This window comes from Hyaena hyaena, unplaced genomic scaffold, assembly GCF_003009895.1.
Source record: "Hyaena hyaena isolate Hyena2069 unplaced genomic scaffold, ASM300989v1 scaffold_6, whole genome shotgun sequence".
Classification (NCBI taxonomy): Eukaryota; Metazoa; Chordata; class Mammalia; order Carnivora; family Hyaenidae; genus Hyaena; species Hyaena hyaena.
The window spans coordinates 7,842,502-7,863,722 of record NW_024080638.1 but is presented as its reverse complement, the minus strand read 5'-3'; the positions used below and the strand labels follow the sequence as shown (position 1 = coordinate 7,863,722).

Sequence of the window (21,221 nt, the reverse complement as noted above, 5' to 3'; positions counted from 1 at the left end):
CTTCCCATCCTCAGCGACCTTGTCCTCTGCTCTCTCTCTCTCCCCACTGTCCAGATCTCTGCTGCCTTGGGCTCTATGCTCACCTCGTGTGCCCCTCCTCTATCTTCTGCTGATCCCTCTTCACCAGTCTGGCCCTTATACACTGACACGCCCCAAGGATCAGTTCTAGAACCTCTGCCCTCTTTATCCACACTCACTCCCTAAAGCGGTCTCATCTAGATTCATGTTTTTAAGTATTGGCAATGCAATGACGGATCCCAAATTCTGTCCCCAGCCTGGACCTCTCCCCGAACTCCAGACCCACACACACAGCTGTCTGCTGAACACCTCCTCCTGGATGCCCCAAAGGGACCGTTACTTAATGGGCCCCAACTGAGCTATTGTACACACCTCCCCCCAAGTCAAGACAGCAATCCTTCGGACTCCCATCCCACTAAAGCCATGATGCCACTGTCAAATAACCGCAGACTGCTCTGTTTCAGTCAGCAGCAATTCCAGCCCTCCAGCTTGCCGGGCCCAGAGTCTGGAACTAACCCCCCTCCCTCCCTCCCCATGGCGTACTAATGAATCGACCAGCAAATCCTGTCAACTCCCCCTTCGAGGTGTGTCCTGACCTACTCTTTCCCAGCACTCGGCCACCCCCTGGTCCTGGCTGCCTTCCCCTGCCTCCTGTCCCACTGCCATAACCACCTGGCCAGTCTCCTGCTCCTACCCCCAGCCAACGCCCCGATGTCAATGTTCAACACAGCAGCCAGAGTGACCCTGTTCGAGCAAGCCAGGCCATGTCACCTCCAGGCCCAATCACATCCACATCTCAGCCAGAGTAAGAGCCAGAGCTCTCACTCTCTGACAGCCATCGGGGAGCCTGCAGCCCCAGCCCCGGGGTTTCTGAGAATGCCCCCTCTGCTTCTAAAGGGCTCCCCTCTGAATCTGCTCTCTGCTTCCACGTGCTTGAGAGACACCTCCAAGGGCAAGGGCTCTACCCCATGGCCGCGCTGCATCCCCGTGCCCAGCCCCCAGAAGACGTTAGCTGATGTCTGCTGAACAACACAGACAATCACCGGAGGCCGAAACACCAGCGTGAAGGTGGAGGTGACAGCAGTACCATAAGGAGGGAGAGAGGACAAGGGCAGCCGTGGCGTACTGAGTGGCTGGGACGTGCCAGGCATGGCCACACACACTGTATCCATGGCAGCAGCCCACTGACATCCGGCACATCACCATGCCCAACAGGCCAGTAGTTTTGCTTTCAGATAAGAAAACTGAGGATCAGAGAAACAGGATGACTTTTTCACGGTCACACAGCTGGCTAGTGACAGAATGGGATTCAACCAGATCTGCCCAACTCTAAGGCCTGGGCTTTCAATCACTTGGACGATGTCCGTTTCTCTTCTCCAAAGAAGAGAGACGATTAAGAACAGTGACAACCAGGGGCTCCTGGGTGGCTTAGTCGGTTAAGCATCCGACTTTCGCTTGGGTCATGATCTCGCGGTTCATGGGTTCGAGCCCCGCATCGGGCTCTGTGCTGACTGCCAGCTCAGAGCCTGGAGCCTGCTTCAGTCTGTGACTCCCTCTCTCTCTGACCCTCCCCTGCTCACGCTGTCTTTCTCTCTCCTAGAAATAAATAAAAAACATTAAAAAAAAAAAAAAAAAAGAACAGTGACAACCAAACTCTTGTTGAATGAATGGACAAATTAACAGCCGATGGGACAGAAATTCCAAGAGACGGGAAGTACATCCCCTCATCTCCTACTGGATCCTCAGCATCCTGACAGACCGGGGCACAGGCTAAGATGCTCCAAACAGCAGCACAGAAATGCGATAAAATTAAGGAATGTGGGGTTCCATGCCTGCTACGAGGAAAGGGCTTGGGCTTTCTGTTCACTGTTGACCTCTAACTCTCCTTGAAGTGTTCTAAAATGGCTGCTGTTCAGACCTGGCCTCTGGACACAGGGCCTCCCGTTTTCAGTGACAAGGACAGGAATTGTAACGGGACAGGAAGACTACAGCTTCCACCAGCCAGGAAGGACGAAGAGAGAGACCCTACAGCAAAACCCCAGTTTCCACAAACCCTGGTAACGAGGCCCGTGCGTTTACTATTCCACCCGCGTTTCAAATCCTCACATCACCCATGTCTTAATAACCCTCAGAATTATCCGCACTTCCATTTGTCATGTATCACTGATATATTTTAATAAATAGTCAAGTAGAAAAGATTAGATTAATAGATTAAAACTATTAACCTATTAAACAACTCTTAACAGTCTAGAAATTCAAAATAGCCTACAATGCATAAATATATCATTAGTTTGAGATAATTCGTAGGCACTTAATTTTCCTCAATGTATGTTGTCAGTCAGCCGCGACGCCGGGTAATACTGCAGTTCAGAAAGACGGTGTGAGATTTAAATGTTAAGAGTTAATTCCCTGGTTAATTTAAACCTAAAATGGAGAAAAGCGGGAATTGTCAACAGTACTGTCAAGTCACCAACTCCGACATTTAGCTGGATAGGGCCCTCCGGGGACAGCTGGGAACTTCTTTTACGGGTGCCACGGCACCGGGAAGGTGGGCCCAGGTCATTAAAAAGAATTACTGTTAGCAGCATTTTAAATAGACACACTGCCTTCACTGTCCAATGGGGGGCGTTGTGGCGGTGCAATTCGGGTCTGTGCGCACAGGTGCACTACACTCTCAAGAATCACCTTTTTGACAGGGGTGCCTGGGTGGCTCAGTCAGTTAAGCAGCTGACTTCAGCTCAGGTCATGATCTCACTTCATGGGTTCGAGCCCTGCATCAGGCTCCGTGCTGACAACTAGCTCAGAGCTGGGAGCCTGCTTCTGATTCTGTGTCACCCTCTCTTACTGACCCTCCCCTGCTTGTGCTGTCTCTCTCTCTCTCTCAAAAATAAATAAAACATCTAAAAAATTAAAAAAAAAAAAAAGAATCAATTTTTTGAGTTTCTTCTCCTCACCCAACTGTCGGGGACACTGCAGGCTCCGGAATTCTTACCCACACAGAATTCCCTCCACGGGCAGGTGGGGAAGGGGAGGCTGCAGCGGAGCCCCTGGGAGAGACTCACTGTCCTGCAGAGACCCCCTGGGGCACCTGCGAGGTCCCACGCAGCCCCCAGAGAGCAGCCGGCTCAAGAAGACGGACACGGCTCATACACTGGTCCACACGCTGGCTGACGTGAGAACAGAGGAGATTTGCTCTCCCTCTGCCACCAGTACGATTTCCTACTGAGGCTGTGACTTAGCTATTGTCTCCCTCTCTTTCTCTCTGATGCCCAGCTCCTCCGGCCACTTTCTCCTTGATATGAAAGGTAAAGCAGCTTCGCAACAGGGCCCCTCTGCTCCAACATCCTGCCCACACTGACAGCCGATGCCCGGAGCTGTCCTCCTGCCCTCCCACCAGTGGGCCCCTCACACGGTCCAGGGCTCCCCGAGGTGTTTGGGGGTAATGAGCCAGACGCTGGGCCGTTGTCAAGCTCTCTAACCTGCCTACACCCCCTCTCCTCGCATGGAAGCTGGCGAGGTTAACGCAAACCACTAAGGGTTGTTTAGAAGATTTAAGGACAGAGATGCACATAAGGCACCCAGCACAGCCCCTTGCACATTGTGGGGCCCCATAAACATGAGTTCTTTCCTCCTGTCCTTACCAGACAAAATGTGGGAAGTTTGGTCAAACTATGAAAGATATCAGCTCATAGGCCAAGGATGGAGTACTCAATGGATGCAGAGGGGCGATTTTTAAGCCCCATGAAAAGGGAAGAAGTGGTGGGCATAGCCGCCCCTCCCCCCATGCAGCAGCAACGAGGAGGGGCAGGTGGACATCCTGCAGCGAAGTTCACCGCAGGCTGCGAAGGCGGCAGTGGTGGGCAAGGCGGCTAGTTTGGAGCACGCTGGAGTTCCGGAGTGGCACGCTTTGTAAGGAAAGCTGGGGACGCACACACCGAGGCTCTTTCTCTTCCGTTAGCAGAGCCCGACACACGGCGAGGCTGTGGAAACTTCCGGAGCTGTTTTCTCAGATTGAGGGCCCTTGGCGTCAAGAAGCGACCGTAACAGACGATCCCAGTTTCCCTTCTCAATACTGAGCTTCTTCAGGATGAGGCAGGACTCCTGAAGTCCTGAATGGGCCACTGGAGGGGTGCCACTTACGGACTGTGTTCAGACACGTCCTGGGTGCTGGGTGCGTGCACTGAGCAGAGGCTCCCCAGGGACCCCAGGCACCTCCCTCTGCTGGACCACCCCCAGCCGTGTGACAGACACAATTCACCACTTTCGATGTGTGTCAATTTGCATTTCTGTGGCTGTCTGCGTAAGACAAACCTAAGGACGCACCTGAACGTTCGGGAATCTGCAGGCTCTCAGTTTAACTAACGGATCAAAGCACTGGCCTCGTGGAATGGGTGCAGGGACCCGAGTCATCCTGCAATTATAGGATACTTGGGCCCAACTTCGCCCCAAGTTTGGCATGGTGAGGATACATGTTTCTGGAAATCAAATCCGAGCTCCAATAACTGCAGCATAAGCCTAGAGTCAAGATGAAGATGTGCCCCGGCTAAAATCTACCCAGGGCGCTCCACTAATCCGTTCTGCTAACACCACACTGGCCAGGGACTACCATCAGGGCCTATTGCTACTGCCGAGTTTATGTGCTAATGAAGTTATAATTTGTTCAGGGCTACTTTTATTTTACTGTTGAAAACCAAAATGCTAAACAAGAATGTATTCTTTAAAAACAAATAGTAATAATTATGCAGCTGCACACACGTGGTGATCAGATTAAGTAATGGTCCAACAACAAGAAACCTTGGTTCGAAGGACCAAGACTCAGCTGCATCCAAAGCTGTTTTACAACGTGTGTGACCTTGGACAAGCCTATTCCTCAATCCCTTCCGAGGGGGAGGGACAGTATCACTACCTCAGAGGGAGCACAGGAAGGACCAAGTGACATCTGTGCGTGGCTCTCAGAACACATAACTGGATGGGGGTCGGCCCTTGACAAAGCGGAGCTCCAGCCCCAACGTCGTTCCGGACTCCAGTCCTCTCTCTAGGGTCCAGACTCAACAAGAAATCAATCACCGTCCTACGGTTATCTCCTCCTAGGAAGGGAATCCAGCATGGTGGTAAAGAAAATAAACGTTTCCTGAACACCTACTACGGGCCAGGCGTTGTGCAAGAGGTATGCGTATCACTATTCTTATTACTACGCTTAATTCTCACTGATGACACTATGAGGGAAGGTCGAATATAATTCCCATTTTCCAGATGAGGAAACTGAGATTATGGAACGAGCCCAAGGTCACACAACCAGGCAGTGGGTAGCCCCAGGACCCGAACCCGGGCAGCCCGGGCTCCTCAGCACCGTGCTAACGAGCTGCTTGGCCCTCAGCGGGGCTAGAGAGGAGGAGAGAAGAGATCAGGCAGGCCAGCCGTGGAGAAGCGTGCATGATCTGGATGCAGAACTCACAGAATGCTTTGCTGAACTGGCTTCCTCAGGCCTGAAAAGATATGGCCTTCCGGAAACTCCCTTCCAAGCCTCCTTCTAAGGTCCTGCTTGTCCTGAACCCCTGGCAACACCTCTTTAACCCTGACTCTTGCTGTTTATTCACCTCCTGACAGACAGAATGATCCCTTTAAAACCAAATCATATCATACCACCTCTCTGCTCAAGATCTCCAGTGGCTTCCCATTCCTCGCACAGGGTAAAGGCCAACATCCTCATGATAGCCTCCAAAGTGCCATCTGCCGTATCAGTCTCCTTGAGGTTGCTCCAACACAATATAAGCACTCCTGCCCCAGGCCCTTTGCACCTGTTGTTCTCTCTGCCTGGATGTGTTTCTCCCCAATGACTCCTTGGCTCAGTCCCCCATTTCCTTCAGATCCTTTCAAATGTCACCAGAAGGTGATGCAATACTCCTTCTGGCTCTCCCAACCCCCCGCCCTGCTTCTCTCTCACCCCCCACATCACTGTTTATCCTATGACGTACCATACACTTTACATATTGATTACATCTTCTCCACTCTCACTAGAACACAAGCTACACAAGGCCAGGGATTGCTATTCTGTTCACCGCTGTATTTCCAGCACCCAGATCGGATCCCAGCCCTTAGCAAGTGCTAAATATTTGTGGAATGAATGGATGAGATTTGGTCTCACAACCCCCAACCCCAACCAAATCTCTATCTACATGATCCTGACTGCTTGTTAGGCAATTGGTCCACACAGCAAACCAATGAGTCCCTTAACCTCTTCTATCCCTGTCTCCAAAATGAGACAGTTACTCTAGATTATCTATAAAGCCTGATCAGCTCTAAAAACCTTCAACTGGCAAAAAAGGTATAATTCTTCATCATAGCAAGCCCGTAGCTACATTTATTTGGTTACAAAAACTGCATTTCCTTTAGAATTTTCCACAGTTAAGGCTCTACAGCCCCCACACCTCGTAGAATAAGTGAGGTCTGGCTGCAGTCGGGCTACGTGGTCTGTAACCTGCACACCAAGTCAGCAGTGACCTCAAGTACAGGGATCACTGGTCCCGTAAAATCGACCCAGGTTGGGTTACAGAGAAGTAAACCAAACCACATTCGGCTGTTTCTTGGGATCAGAAACACCACCTCTCCTTGTCTCCCTCAATTTAACACTAATTCCTTAGCAGTCCATGCTGTTGGTTTTGGGGTTTAGCCAGAGGCCCTCTGGAGAAGTAACAAAATTAAGTGTTCTGGGCCAACAGATGGGTGCTGGGAAGAAAGCAGACCCTGGCGTTATAGCTGAATGAGCCGTAGCATGGCTGGGAGCTGGGCGTGGAGGCCCATATCAGAGGACTGGGGGTCCTTCAAGGTCATTCTGGCCAGGGCTGCATAGCCTAACTCTAACTTCGGGAAGCCTTGGGCCTTTGCTTCTCCATCTGAAACAGGGACTAAACACATCTTATGCTCTGCAAGGCGCTGCCATGTCTAAACCCCACCAGGCCAATCTAACCCAACGCCAGGGTCAAATTTGCAAGTGGCCTCTGCTAAGGCCTGCATGAGCGTTCTCCTGATGTTTGATGCATAATCTGCTTCTCAGACTGAATGCTGGGTCACTACCCAACAAGACTGTTTGGGTCTCTCAAAGATGCTCTATTAGCTTTCATTATAAAATCAATATAAACTCACTGGCTGAGCTCCTTCAAAGTCCCTGCCTTCTCGACAAGGCCTAGCTGTCGGCACAGCCCCCAACCCCTGCCACCTCTAACCCCTAACTCCTCTAACACCAACAGCTGGCCTCTCCGTCCTGAGGGGCGGGAGGTCACAGAGGTCACGTGTACATGTCAGAGACGTGAGACCCGGGCAGGCAGCCTGGCTCTTGCTCACGTCCAGCTGGGCAGCCTCAGGCCCGTTAAGCTCTCTGTGCCTCAGCTTCTTCATCTGTAAAGTGGGACTAGAATGAACACCTCCTTTATAGGGCTATTCCAGAGATCACACAAGTTAACATTAAACTAACATATGTAAATCACTTAGCTCAGAGCCTGACACAGAAGTGCAGGATGAATGGTAACTGTTATTACTAGAAATTTCTTCTTTCTGAGCTGGCCCTTCAGGGCGCATAGCCTGGCACCATGGCGGTAACACGGGGCTCTGTCCTGAGTATGTACGAGCCAGGGCTAGAGAGGCAGGGCAGACATGGCCATCCCCCCGCCTTCCCCGCCCCACCCTGGGCAGGCGCCTAGAATCGAACCCGGGACTCTGTGCCCGTGTCACAGTCCTGAGAAACAAGTGGAGGCCTGTCCTCTGTCCCCCTGCAGACCCAAGGGACACCCAGTGTCTGCCAGAGGACTACGTTAGCATCGAATCCTTCCGAGTCCCAACACGTAGCACCAGGCCTAACACAGCAGCTGCTCAGTGAACCTGGGGGATGGCAGGAGAGGCTGGCCACACCCTCACCCGAGCACAGCACTGCTGAGTGGAGAAAGCACCCTGCTTTGGCAGGTTCGAGGCCTGACACAGCCACTTGCCCATCACATGACCCAGAGCAGGGCCGTCCCTCCCCAAGTGTCCGACGAGAGGCTGGGACTGGGCAAGCTCCGAGGCCCCTTCCAGTCGTGACGTTCCAATCTGGGAAGCATGCCCAGCAACCCCTGTCTAGGGGCTGCCACTGCCCCCTGTACTGCGCTTACACGAAACCCCATGACCAGGCGCCCAGGACAAGGTGTGTGGCAGCTCCTGGCCACATGCGTCACCGCCAGCGTTCACAGGCCTGAGCCTGGCGGTCCAGCCCCTGCGTTGACGTCATCCCCACTTCTCCCGTCACGTTCGGGGTACCCGTCCCACAAACACTGAGCGCCTGCTAGGGGTTCTGCCTATGGATCTGATACCCCAAGGGAAGAGGCAAAGAAAATTACACAAATGCGTGGGGTAAATAAACAGCATGAACAGCTGATGAGGGACACAGGCCGCAGGCCCGTGAAGGAGAAGTGCAGGGAAAGTTTCTCCAAGGGGAGGATGGAGTCGAGATGTGAAGGAAGATCAGAGGAAAGTACATTACGGCCAAAGGGAACAGCAGCTGAAAAGGCTCTCAGGCAAGAGTCAGTTGAGGCCAGGGGTTGGCAAACCGCAGACTGGGTATTTATGCATTATCTATGGTGTGTTCACAGGCACTGATGGGCAGAGAAGTTGCTAGAGAGACCTACGGCCTTGAAAGTGTAAAACATTTAATATCTTGCCCTTTACAGGTATAGCCGGTCGACCCCTGGTTTGAGGGGTAGAAGAAAAACTGAGAGAAGGTCAGGGTAGCAAAAACAGACTGGACGAGGGGGAGGCGGACACACACAAGACTGGGGAAGCGGCTGGGAGCCAGGCCGTGCTGGGTGGTGTGGGTCACGATGACCCCCGGCCCAGTATCTCTGCCTCCACTCCAGCCGCCTCCAATCCAGCCCGCTAATGGCTGCTGGGGTGATCTTCCCAAACCACAGGGTCAAACATGTGACTCTTTCTCACAGAGCAATGGCTCCCCGTCAGTTCCTAAAGCATGTTCCAAGGAACACTTGCTCCAGAGCCAAACTTTAAATAAAAGGGTTCCACAATTAAAAAAACTTTGAGAAATATGGTATTCTTGTCTCAGATGTCATCCAGCACGCACGAGGGCACGTGAAAGACTGAAAGGTCTCACAGCAAAGAAATCTGTTGACTCTGTTGAACCCACCGCCCTTCACATTTACTGGGCCACAGATCCTCTTTTCTACAAAAATCCCTTAACGTTCCAGAGAACTCGTTGTGGAATCAGGGAAAACTCCTCTGCCTGGCATTCGTGCTCTGACCCCAACTCCAGTAGGTAATCCTGAGCCCAGGCCGGGTCTGGTGTGTGTGGCCTGGAGGGCCTCTCTCGTCTGTCCCCTGCCTTCCTCTCGCCTCCAGTGTCCCCCAGTAAAGGCCATTTGGCTTCTCCAGTCTGCCCTCCCTGAGGGGACACGGCGACGGCAGCAGCAGTGCTAACAAGTACCAAGCGCCTGCCTGTGCCACCGGCGGCGGATATCTATGGCGCGGGCCTATCCAGTGTCTCTTTCCGCCTTCTCTGGGAACGACAGCCCAGCTTTCCTTGAGGGACTCCCCGTCCCCCCCCCCCAATCTGTCAGTTCCAAGGATGAGGACACAGCCCTGGTCCTGCTACGCAGAGTATTCCCTCCCCCTGCTGTGGGGGGGCCAGTTCAGGGAGCACAGGACTCAGGAGTCAGGCTGGGCCACCAGTTCCAGACTAGGATGGTATGTCTACACGGCAGCCGAGATGGGACTCGAGCCGGTCCTTCTGCCCAGTCTCGTGCTTCACCATTAACTCCCCCCAGCTCGAGCGCCCCAAGGCCAGTTCAGAACCTGGTCATCCCTGGTCCATTCACAGCTGCTCAGAGAGAGGCTGGAAGGTGCTGCCTGGGACTGTACAGCCTCCAGGCAAGTATGGATACTTCTCAGCAAAGGGAGCTGGCCTGGACCAGGCACCCCCTTTCAGGGGACGGGAAGGACCCGAGAGAGGTGGCTGTCAGCTGTGAGACGGGGAGGGGGAGGTGGACAAGCGGGGGCGCGGGGACTGTACCTGCTCGCCGTGCTTTTCCTTCCAGCTGCACTGGCTCCGTCAGCCTGCAAAAGAAACCCAGAACACCCACATCAGCCATGGGGGAGACGGGCTCTACCCACTGCTGCCCCACCAAACTCCCCCTCGACACCACCAGCCTTCAGACAGAGGGGAGAGCTCGCACACACACCACCCCCCCCAGCTGCATTCTTCCAGGTTGGGAGAATCTGCCCCTAGTGGTAAGAGGGAGTCAGGCCACCCCCCCCCCACACACACCCCCGTACCTACTCCCACCCCCGGAATTTGCTTGGCCCTTTAAATCCAGCGAAGCACCCACTGCCAACACAAACCCAGCAACCACAGGGCCCTGGGGACTCAGTGAAAAGTAAGTAACCAGCTAAATCTGAGATTGAATTGCACCATTTTTATTTTCATCTGGGATTTCCAATAAAACAGTAGCCGCAGATTTATTCCTACCGACCGGAGGGGGAAAATCCTATTATGTTAAAATATTCTGTCCCCCAACCCTACTAGCAGGGAGAGACAAGAGAGTACTGGTTCTTAATCTCTTTTTATTTGGGGGTCGGGGGGAGATAGGGAAATAAGACTGACCAAATGAAAATTTCAGAAATCATAGAAGTCCAGCTCAGATGGAGAGACTGAGGCCCTGGGCCGGGAGGGAGCTGCCTGAAGTCTCATACAGCCTGAATGACAAATATCTGGGGGTCCTGACCACTAGGCCAGTACTGGGGGGACCCCTATGCAGAGGTTGAAGGAGGCTCCAGATATGGAAAGAATGCACTGGTCAAAGATGCATTTCCCTGGCTTTGTCAAAGCATTTATAATAATAGTAATCACACTTAGAATAATGCAGGTTCAAAACTCTGGCACACACGTGTTTCCAAATTCAGAATCCTTCCAAGTTTAGAAAGGTCATGCAGCGCATGTGTTCTGTATTTTGAAACACTCCTGGCAGGGTCTGGGGAGACACCCCCACGCCCCTATTCAAGCACATGGTGATATTTCCATAGTGCAACGCATGCGGTCAGCCCTGCAGAGGATCAGTGAAGATGGAATCAGTCTCTTCTCCCTTCAGGTTGACTTGTGCCACCTCACCAGTTCCAAGATATCTTTCTGTTTTCAAGGTTTTTGAATTTCAGGATTGGGGACCTCAAAGAAGCAAAATAGCGTCCACCTTTGTACGAGCGTGTTTATGAGAAGTTGCAAACAGGCAAAACCAGATGGCAGACAGCAATTCCAACAGTCAGTATGTAAAAACACCAGGATTTCACCCAAAGGCGGCCGGATTTCAGCGTGTGAGTGCGTCACTCAGTCCCACACGACCACAGTCAGCTGGCGCTACCATCCAGCATCTCCACAGTGCCCACCATCATCTTGCCTTACGCCCAGTCCTCCACCCGGCCCCCAGGGGTGTCCAGACTCACTCCCCCAGCTAACTTCCCATCAGGCTCCAGTGTCTGCACATTTAGTGCTTCTTATCCAGTCTTCCCGATGGGTCCCTCAACATACACAATGTCCCCATTTTACGAGTGATGCAACGAGAGTCCAAGAAGTCACTATCCAACACCCCACAGCTAGAGGCCTAGGTCTGGGTCACTCCAGACCAAAGTGCCCACTTTGCTCAGCTCTGGAATATTTTATCTCCCGCCAACATTCAGAAGAGCTAATCGGGAAAAGAAGTAAACCCACACAGCCCCCACCGCCCCGACCGGGTAAATGCAAAAATGAAGGACAAATAAAGAGGTAGAAAAACGTGAGGCCTGTGAGGGAGAAATTAATGGGATGCTGGTGTATTATTTCAGTGGAAGAAACAAGAAAGCGGAAAAGAGGTTTGCATGTCATTTCACTGGGAGCAAAACACGGGATCAATTACAGCCTCTTTCTGACATCTTGCATTCCTCAAAACTTCTATGGAAAGTGAATGGGGAAGAACTTGTTTTAATCTTCATATCCTAAGATGCAGAAGCGGTTAGGGGTGGAAATTCTGCCCCAGGGGGCTTTAAGAAATTATAAAATCCCAAACGATCTCATCTTTCAGACTCAACTGTGGGCCATGTATTTCTAGCATTTCATACATATTTTCGTGTCGTCTTTTTTTTTTTTTTTTTTTTGGTCCTTTTCCTTCCCCATTTCACCCAGAGTTGACCACATGTGGACAGTAACACCAGGAGAGAGAAAAGATTCTGCCTCTGGCACACCTTATCATCCCCCTACGTTTCGCTTTTAATACGTTTGTGATACTTGTGTTTCTTGCTACCAACAGCAACTGTCAGTTTTGTTTCCCACCAATTTTTATAAAACAAAGACAAAATGCTAAAAATGTTCAAACAGTTGTCCAAACAAATCCTTGTACAGAAACTAAGGCGGTGCAACAGAGGAAACGCAGCCTCTGGGGGGGCCAAGCCCGCCTACTGGAGCTGCTGCCGGTGGGCGCACAGGTGGCCGACGGGCACAAGGCAGAGATGCCCAAGAAAGCAGGTGTTGATTTCACAGCTCCTGTCGATCATGGCACTTGGGCCTGGCTGAGTCCAGACCCACCATAACGATGGAGGACAGTCTCTCAGGCCATCCTAGCCCCAGTGGGAGCCCACAGTGAGATGCCAGGTCAGCTCTGCCTGCGTCCTCACAACTACCTACTGCTGGAACTAAGCTGAACCTCTGACATGGCCATTTTCCAAATGGTCTAACACCAGCCATTTCCTACGATTCAACCTACCCCACCAACTCACCTTTACCCAGTGTCATCTGACCTGATTCTAGATTTGAACCGAGGATGACCAGCATAAGGTGTGGTGTCAATAGATGGCCTTGAGTTTGGAGCCCTGGCTCTGCCGTTCCCTGGCCGCATGGTTCTTGGCAAGTCACTTGCACTCTCAAGGCCTCAGTTTCCTCAGGTGCAAAATGGCAACAGGCCAATCCCAGGACCTCCCTCCTGGGACTGGCAAGACTTCTGATAAATAAGGGAACGCATGTAAAAGTATCTAGCATGGACTAAGTACTGACTGCTCGGCAGATGAGCGAGAGGTGGGGCCGACCTGCACTGCTCCAGGGGTCTACCCGGCCTGTCTCAGGGAGCGATCTGAATCCATGAGATGCAAGTCAGCATCTCATGAGCACCCACCAGATCCCACAGCTCTGAGCCTTCCTCCAAAGGGCTGCTCAAAACGATACCAAATACACTGACCTAGCTAAGGTACTAAGCCCAGGCCAGGTATGTGTAGTGCCCGCTTGAGCAATGGAAATCCAGCTGCCAGTGGGCTGTGTGCCCCTATAGACGCAGCTTCTGTGTGGCTCTGTCTGGGTCTCAACTTGGGCAGGTTCCTTCCCTTCCCTGGACCTGAGATTCCCATTGGTAGAAATGGGACGGGAGGCATGAGAGTTAAATCAGGTCATCTCGTGCTGTCCTTCATCGCTGATTCCCTATACGGAGCTGATCCGACCTTAACCAAGCCCCTGTAAGGCAAGTAAAATGGGGCGGGGCACGGTGGGCCCATGAGAGACCCTCCCCCTCGCGTTTATAACATGGGGGTACAGTCATCCACAACCCTCCCCCACTTCTCTATAAGGGCACCTGCCCCCCCCCCTTTGCCAGTGCCATCCATTCCTTTTACATCAGTTTCTCCTTAGGACACGGGCAAAGCTATTTTTGGTTTCATTCGACCCTCCACTTCCCTCCCAAATGAATGTTAAGTTGTTCTTTTCCATTCTCTTATTAAGGATTTTCTTGGAAAGAAAATATTATTCCAAACCCAGAAATTTTATTTCTGAATTTGTGCAAATGTAAGTTGTAGGACATTAGCTGCATTTCACATTTTGTGCAAATGGCAGAAACAGGCAATTCGTGTGCTACGGGATGGGGGCTGGCCAACGATTTCGATAAAATAAACCCTTTTTTAATTTAAATGCTAATGCACTGAATTAAAATTTAATAACTGAGGAAATTGAAAAGCCGAGCAGGAATATTGGAAATAAATCCAAGCAGAAACAGCTGAAATTAAAAATTCTAGAGAGTAGGAGGATAGCAGCTAAGCTGTCTTATATGATTACATTTTTTTTTCAGAATGAAGCAAAAAAAAAAAAAAAATCCTATCTCTCGCTGGCTCTAGGGCAGTAAATCCACAGTGCTGTGATTTATTGCTCAATTTTCCTGAGGGAAAAAGGCTTTCTTTCATGCTGAAATATTTCATAAATTTCAAGCCAGCATAAATTCTTAATTTAAAAGTTATGGAGGTCACATTTAGTGCACTGGTACGGTTCCAAAATCTTAAAGGAATAGCAGCGGCCAAAAAAAAAAAAAAAGAAGAAAAAGGAAAAAAAAGGCAGAAAGGAGGGGTAGAATTTGCTCCTTTTTTTTCCTTTTTTTTTCCTTTTGGTTTTAATTCACAAGTTGAAATTTCATTATTAAAGATTCCTCCTGGATGGATAGAGCCCAAGCACATGGGGAACTGGTATGTGTTTGGAAATCTGCTGCAAAAGATAAGGAGATAAAGATTTAATTTAATTATAAAAAGGCTTTTTTTTTTTTTTTTTAAAGCCACTTGAGGAATTTCTGGTAAAAATTTCCTCCCTTCATTGCCCGGGAAGGGGTGAGGGTGGGGGAGGGTGGCCAATGTAATTGCTTCTCTTAGATCTCCAATCTTTTGTGCACACTGATATATTCATTTGTTATACAGCTGTTCAGCGGCGGAAAGAATGCTGGGGCGCCCATAATTCTAAGCAAATCAATCAAAAATTAATGATTTGTCATGCTTGCACAATGGAGGAAAACAGCTCCTTGGGTCCTGGCTGCCTGATCTCGAAGAATGAAATGCCTTTCTGCGATAAGAGAACCAAGCCAGAAGCTCGGCGAGGCTGAGGTGCCACTGCAAATGTGGGTGCTCATGGTCCCCTGAGCCCTGAGAAGATGCAGGAGGGCCGCCATCTTGGAGAGGGTATCCCCAAACTGGTGCCTCAGCCAGTCAAGCCCAGGACAGAGCTGGTACAGCACATTTCCGTGGTGGTATAATTAGGATCTTGCCCTCTCCCTCCCCCACTGCAATGCAAAAATTGCTTCCTCTTGGGAAACATCAATAACTCCCCCATCTCCCCCGCCAGATTTGACGTGTCCCTATTCACTGCTCCTCCAACACTCCTAACACGCCATCACCAGCACTTCTTACCAACTCTATGGGATGGGGTCCAGAGTTCCTGGAGCACCTATGCCCCCCCCCCCCCCCCCCCCCCCCCCCCCCCCCCCCCCCCCCCCCCCCCCCCCCCCCCCCCCCCCCCCCCCCCCCCCCCCCCCCCCCCCCNGCCCCCGGCCATGCGCTCCTTCTGGACAAAGACCACATGCCACATGTGGCCATGACTCCAGCACCACAGCTCGGGGCCAGCACACGGCAAAAATTCAGCAAATATGGTTAAATCCATTATGTTATTTCTCGGGAAACAATGACAATGAAGTTGCTTAGATGAGTAATGATCTGCATTGGCAACTAGGATGAAATAGAGCAACTGATCTTAATCAATCACTCCTTTATTCATTCAACAGATATTCCTTGAAAGCCTACTGTGCTCAGCTTTGGGTGGATAACCTCAAATCCACTAAGGGGCAGTTCCAAATACCCAACATTCACTGCCTCTTGGCCTCTCTCCTCCCTTGGAAGGGAAGAGTGAATGTAAACTCAGGAGAGAAAAGAAGTTCCCCACATGCTCAAATGCCTTTCAAGTTTTCTATTCTCTCTTAATTCACATGAATGTTACCTTCACGAGTATCAACTGCACATTACTCCAGAATAAGCCTGTGTACTTCATGCATGCATATGTTTGAATATAAAAACACTACTTTATATTACTAGCAGGTCCAACTGACCCTGTAGGAAGATGTTCAGCCTCAGCAGTGAGGGAAGCCAAGTGCACTCGACCTAGTAGCCAGGAGGAAGCACTGTACTTATTAGTGAGCAGCAAACCCTGCCCAGAGGACTATTCTACGTCTCCTATTATTCCCGAGGACAGGAGGATAAGATGGTCCAAAACAACGTGAGCCTCGTTTGCACACCTCTTTCCTTTCCAGCAGCCAAGGGATCTCCAAAATTTAACTTGGAACTTCCTGTCTGTCCCACAAGACCCAGATCAGGAGGAAGTCATTTGTTCACTCGACAAGTATTTAAGAAGCTCCTTCTATACACACCAGACATTGTTTAGGTAGTTGGCATGTATGTCTGCCCTCACAGGGATTACATTCACCTTGGGGGAGAAAGCAGCATCACGTATAATCAATTAGTAAAATAGATCATATGCTCGAAGGCAGTCTGTTCCATGAAAGGAAAACAGAGATGGGGAAGGGCAATCGGAATGCTGAGACAGAGGGGAGCCACAGGCTGCAGTTTTAAGAAAGGTGGTAAGAGCAGGTGTCATTAGGCAAACAATGGGAGGTACAGGAGCTGGTGTCCGGGGCAAAGGGAATGACCAGTCCAAAGACCCATGGGCAGAAGTGTGTCTGGCGTGCTCCAGAACAGCAAGGGTGCCGTGAGCAAGGAGTAGAGGAGGTGAGGTACCGGGGGCGGGCCCATGTGGGGTCTTGGAGGCCACTGAAGGCCTCTGGCTTTTCCCCTGGAGAGCCACTGGATGGTTTTGGCAAACTGGAATAATTTGACTTCCATTTTTAAAGAATTTTTTTAATGTTTATTCATTTTTTGAGAGAGAGTGTGTGTGAGCAGGGGAGGGGCAGAGACAGAGGAAGACACAGAATCCCAAGCAGGCTCCAGGCTCTGAGCTGTCAGCACAGAGCCCGAAGCGGGACTCAAACCCACGAACCATGAGATCGTGACCTGAGCCAAAGTCAGAAGCTTAACGAACTGAGCCACCCAGGCGTCCCCCCCCCATTTTAATAGGTCCTTCTGGCTACTAAGTTGAGAATGTACCAGGGGCAAGGGCCGAAGCGGGCAGGCGGCCAGGTAAAAAGATGGAGTGGCTGGGACCAGGGGAGTGGCATGGGCGTAAGAAGTGGGTTCTGGATACCCTGGAAGGTAGAAGCAGTAGGGCCTCCTGGCGAACTGCATCTGGGCTGTGCCAGAAAGTAAGAGTCAGGGAAGGTACCAAACTCTCGGGCCTCCACACCAAGAAGGCATGGCCTCTGTGGTACGTGAGAAGAGGAGTCACACAGCACAGCACCTTCCACAGATCGTCAGGCCACACCAAACCCTCCCCAAACCCTGCTCAGGAGACACTGCAGTTTAACCATGCCCCTCGGACCAAGAATTCGCCAACCACCCCGAGGGGCCAAGTGACTTGCCTGAGGTCACACAGCAGGTCCCTGGCTTGGCCGGGGCTCACACATCTTCTCACCCAAGCCAATGGCCATTTCCTCTACACACCTGGCCTTTCAAGTCTAGAAGCAACAAGCCGAGCCTGGCCCTAAACAATGTAGATCAACTGTCTGCCTACTGAACCATCAGGCCCCAACTCAAGCACAGACCGTCCCTGCCTCTTTATTCAGCAGGTGTTCTTGAGAAACACCTATTCAGGGTGACCATGCCAACACCAAACAATAGCTTTGCCTGACACACAAAGGGGAGCCCACTCCCAGGAAACTAAATATATTATAAGTTCCCTAATGAACCCTGTTTCTTAGATCATGCTCAGTGACAGGCTGCTAGCATGTGGTGCTTGGTTTTTAATTCTGTATTTGCTTTCTACCTGAGCGTGGTCACTCCAAGCCACAGAGCTGGAGGGGCGGGGCTGGCTGCAGGGGAGGCTCTGAGTTCAAAGAAGAGCACCTTTCAGTGGGTAGTCACAGACTGCACAGCAAACATGGGATTCTGAGAAAGGCCGTGGGGGACTAATGCACCCAGTCACACCTTGTTCCTCATCACCCGCCCCGATGCGACCTGTTAAGCGCCTGTGTGTACTGGACACCAGGGTTGTTACTGAGGCACAACAGCCACAAGAACGGTGGGGGAGACAGGCAGTGATTACTTATTTCACACTATCAATTTATAATTACCAATTGAGATATGTGCACTATGCACGCAAGAGAGAGAGAGAGGGAGAGAGAGAGAGAGGGAGAGAGGCCTCGGGTCCACAAGCATCTTTGACAAGAGGCTCCAATGAGACTGCAGGCCCGGGAAGAGCTTCCCTGAGGAGGCTGGAACAGGGCACATGGAACTCCTGCTCGACAGGGGGAATGTACAGTCTAGATGCAAATGAAGCTAACACAGCTGGGTGCCAGAAGGAAGGGCCCCATCTTGCCCAGCAGGGAAGCCTGGGTCCCTGAAGCCTGCAGGGCCACAGCCCTCTCTGAAGGCCTTACCCCTGGAGGAAGGGGCCAGCCCGCTGACATGCCCAGGTTCACACAGGGAACTCCTGATTAGACCCCAGGCCAGAGCCCCGAGGCCCAGACATGCCATCAACTGGCCAAGTTCCCAACTACCAGGGAAAACAAAGAGAAATGATCAATGTCTTTATTCCTTTTCGTTACAATGAACTTCTGCCCCTCCCCAGGCCCTTGCTGTCTGAAGTCAAGTGTCAAGAAATAAATCAGGCTTCCTAGGATTACAACCAGCATAGCTCTGTTCATTTCGTAGCCACTGCCACATGTGGGCAGGTCCTTCTCCCTCTGGGGGACAGCCAGATGGACCAGGACAGGACCCTAATGCTGACATCGTCATCATCACTGTCGCCACTTCATCATTACTGTCTCTGTCGTATGGCCGACAGCTGGTGATTACAGAGAAAGTGCACACCAGGCAACAGGGGTTCGGGCTTCACCCAAGGCCCATGGGCTTCTCTGAAGGTTCATGCAACTGGTGGCTGTAGGACAGAGGCAGGGGGCCCGGCGTGGAGGCCACTGTCATCTGCCAGGGAAGAGACAGCAACGGTTGGGGACAGCAGTGGAGGAGAGAAAGCTCTAGGTCAAAGGATTACGGGGAGCGCCATGGATCAGCTAGGAGAGCATGTGGCGACAGCGTGTGGCGACCCCGTGGGGCAGAGCCGGCACACAGCGGTCACTCAGTAAATGGCAGGATTAAACACACACTAATAAGGGCAGCTACTGAGGAACCCTGGTGTGTCCTGGACCGTGTGCAGAGGACCTGGCCTCCTCTGTGCACAGAAATGGGCACCTGGGACAGAAGTGGGGCCTGACTCAGGACCTCGGGAGGAGGACAGCGTCCTGACGTGAGACGGGAGGGGCGGAGCCTCCCCCGGGCGGTCGTGCAGGACTCCCTGCCAGACCCAAGCCTGGTTCTCTTGCCAGGGCCAGGGACGCCCACATAGCTGGAGCCCACAGTCCACACATGGATCTAAAGGGTCCGTGAGAATCCCGGCTGTTTAATGTATGTAAATTCTATTCGTCCAGCTGGGCTGCGTCACAACAGGTGCTAAGGCTGCATCAACAGAGGAGAGGCTGCCCCTGGGGTGGGGTCCAGCAATGTTATGAGTTTGAGGAGTCGTTTTTGAGTCTTTTATATTAAAATAACCCTGTATGTATAGGCGAGTTGCAGAGAAACTACGGAGGTTCCCTTCCACCTCTCGCCCAACACAAAGAGCTCTAGGCAGGGGACAAACATGGTCAGAGTTGTGTCTGTAGAAGGCGGCTAGAGGGGCAACATGGAGGCATTAAGACCCCATAGGGGCTGATGCCAGCATCTGGGGATGGCCAGCAGAGGCCTAAGCCAAGGCCAGATGAGGCCTGGTCTCTCTCCCAGGGACCAGTGACCGACCAGCAGTCCAAAAAGGCCCTCAGGCTCCAAGACTAAATTGTGAGGAATACCAGTAGCAGTGGTGGTGGCCACTAGGAGTCAGGTGGGACGCACCTGCTACCTCCTAGCAGGACCTTGGCCTCTCAGTGACTTGACCTCTCAGTGCCTCAGTTCCCTCCTCTGTAAAATGGGTATGATGCTGGTGCCCAACTCATGGGCTATTCTGAGGACTAGGTGAGCTAATCCTCCACAGGCTAAGGGGAGGACCTTCACAGCCACACAGTGTCAGCTTGTACTATTACCCCAGCATAAAGGGCCTCCAACAGGGACAACACTAGCGACCCTGGAGCAGCCAGCATTTATTAAGCACCTCCTGTATGCCAGCCTGGGCTCAGGCATGGGGTATCATCTCATGTAATCTCCACAACCACCCCGGGTAGGAGGGATGGTCCCCAGCCCTGTGGTCAGGCCCCCAGAGGCTTGCAGGGTGCAGGGACCAGCTGAGAGAGGCTCCCCCAGGCCCCCAGCCCAGGTGCTCCGACCCAAGTCCGTGCTCTCAAACCCCGCGCCCTGCTGCTTCCAAGGCCCGGCGGGGTGACCTTGGCGGGGGACTTTCCCATCTTGAAGAGTGGACACGCTCCTCTGGATGCATAAATGCTGCTCTGTTTGTTTTCTTTTCAAAAAAGAAATGTGTCTCAGTTCTTTACAGTCACACAGTTAATCTCTCAATTTACAAAAGAGCGAATCATGTGACTGGATTCCACAAAAATTCTCTCTCCAGGTTTATGATTTTACAGAAAACTCCAGGGAAAACCTCCTGGAGCCAGTTAAAACCAGATCAGCCATAAACCATGTCCTGGTACAGCCTCACCAAGCCAACTCAGATTACTCATTAAATATGTGATAAATATTTGCTTCAGATCAGCAGGAAGTGGAGGGGGGGCAGTTGAAAAAAAAGGAAAAAGAAACACTTTTTTTGCTTCGGGGGGGGGGGGGAATAACTACTATAAGCAGAGAGGATTGCAAGCTCCAATTATTGAACCCAGACTTGGAGGACAGGGTTTTTAAAAGTCACCTCCTTGGGTATTTTCAAGTAAGGCTTCAAGGCTACTCCTCAAACCTCTTCAAGGAGACCAAAGGAAGGGGCTGGGGCCTCCCTGACATGGTCACAGTGACGCTGGCGTGCCCAGAAGAACGGTGGCATCTCCATGCCAGGAGACCCCTGCCTTGGATGCTGGCATGGGCGAACTGTGCCCTCCGTCTGCCCACCTCCAAATTCTGCCAGGACGTAGCTGTGTGACCGGGCTCAGGAAACAGCACCTCTCAGCCTCAGTTTCCCCAGACGTAAAAGAGGCAGAAAATCCCTCTGCAACACAACTGCTGGATGAATCAAATGGTATAAAGTCTGTAAAATTCTCAGACCATTCTCAGCTCATGCCAACAATACTACGTGAACCATAGATCTGGTCAAT

The 21,221-nt window shown here is 51.6% G+C and overlaps 1 protein-coding gene across 1 annotated transcript in view; it reads right to left on the bottom strand.

Moving 5' to 3' along the window:
- ZNF618 (zinc finger protein 618) overlaps positions 1-21,221 on the bottom strand; it is a 176,513-nt gene that overhangs the window by 65,425 nt on the left and 89,867 nt on the right. Inside the window, exon 2 of the mRNA XM_039240484.1 lies at positions 10,070-10,113. Coding sequence (XP_039096415.1) covers positions 10,070-10,113 — 44 coding nt within the window. The remainder of the gene's footprint in view (positions 1-10,069; positions 10,114-21,221) is intronic.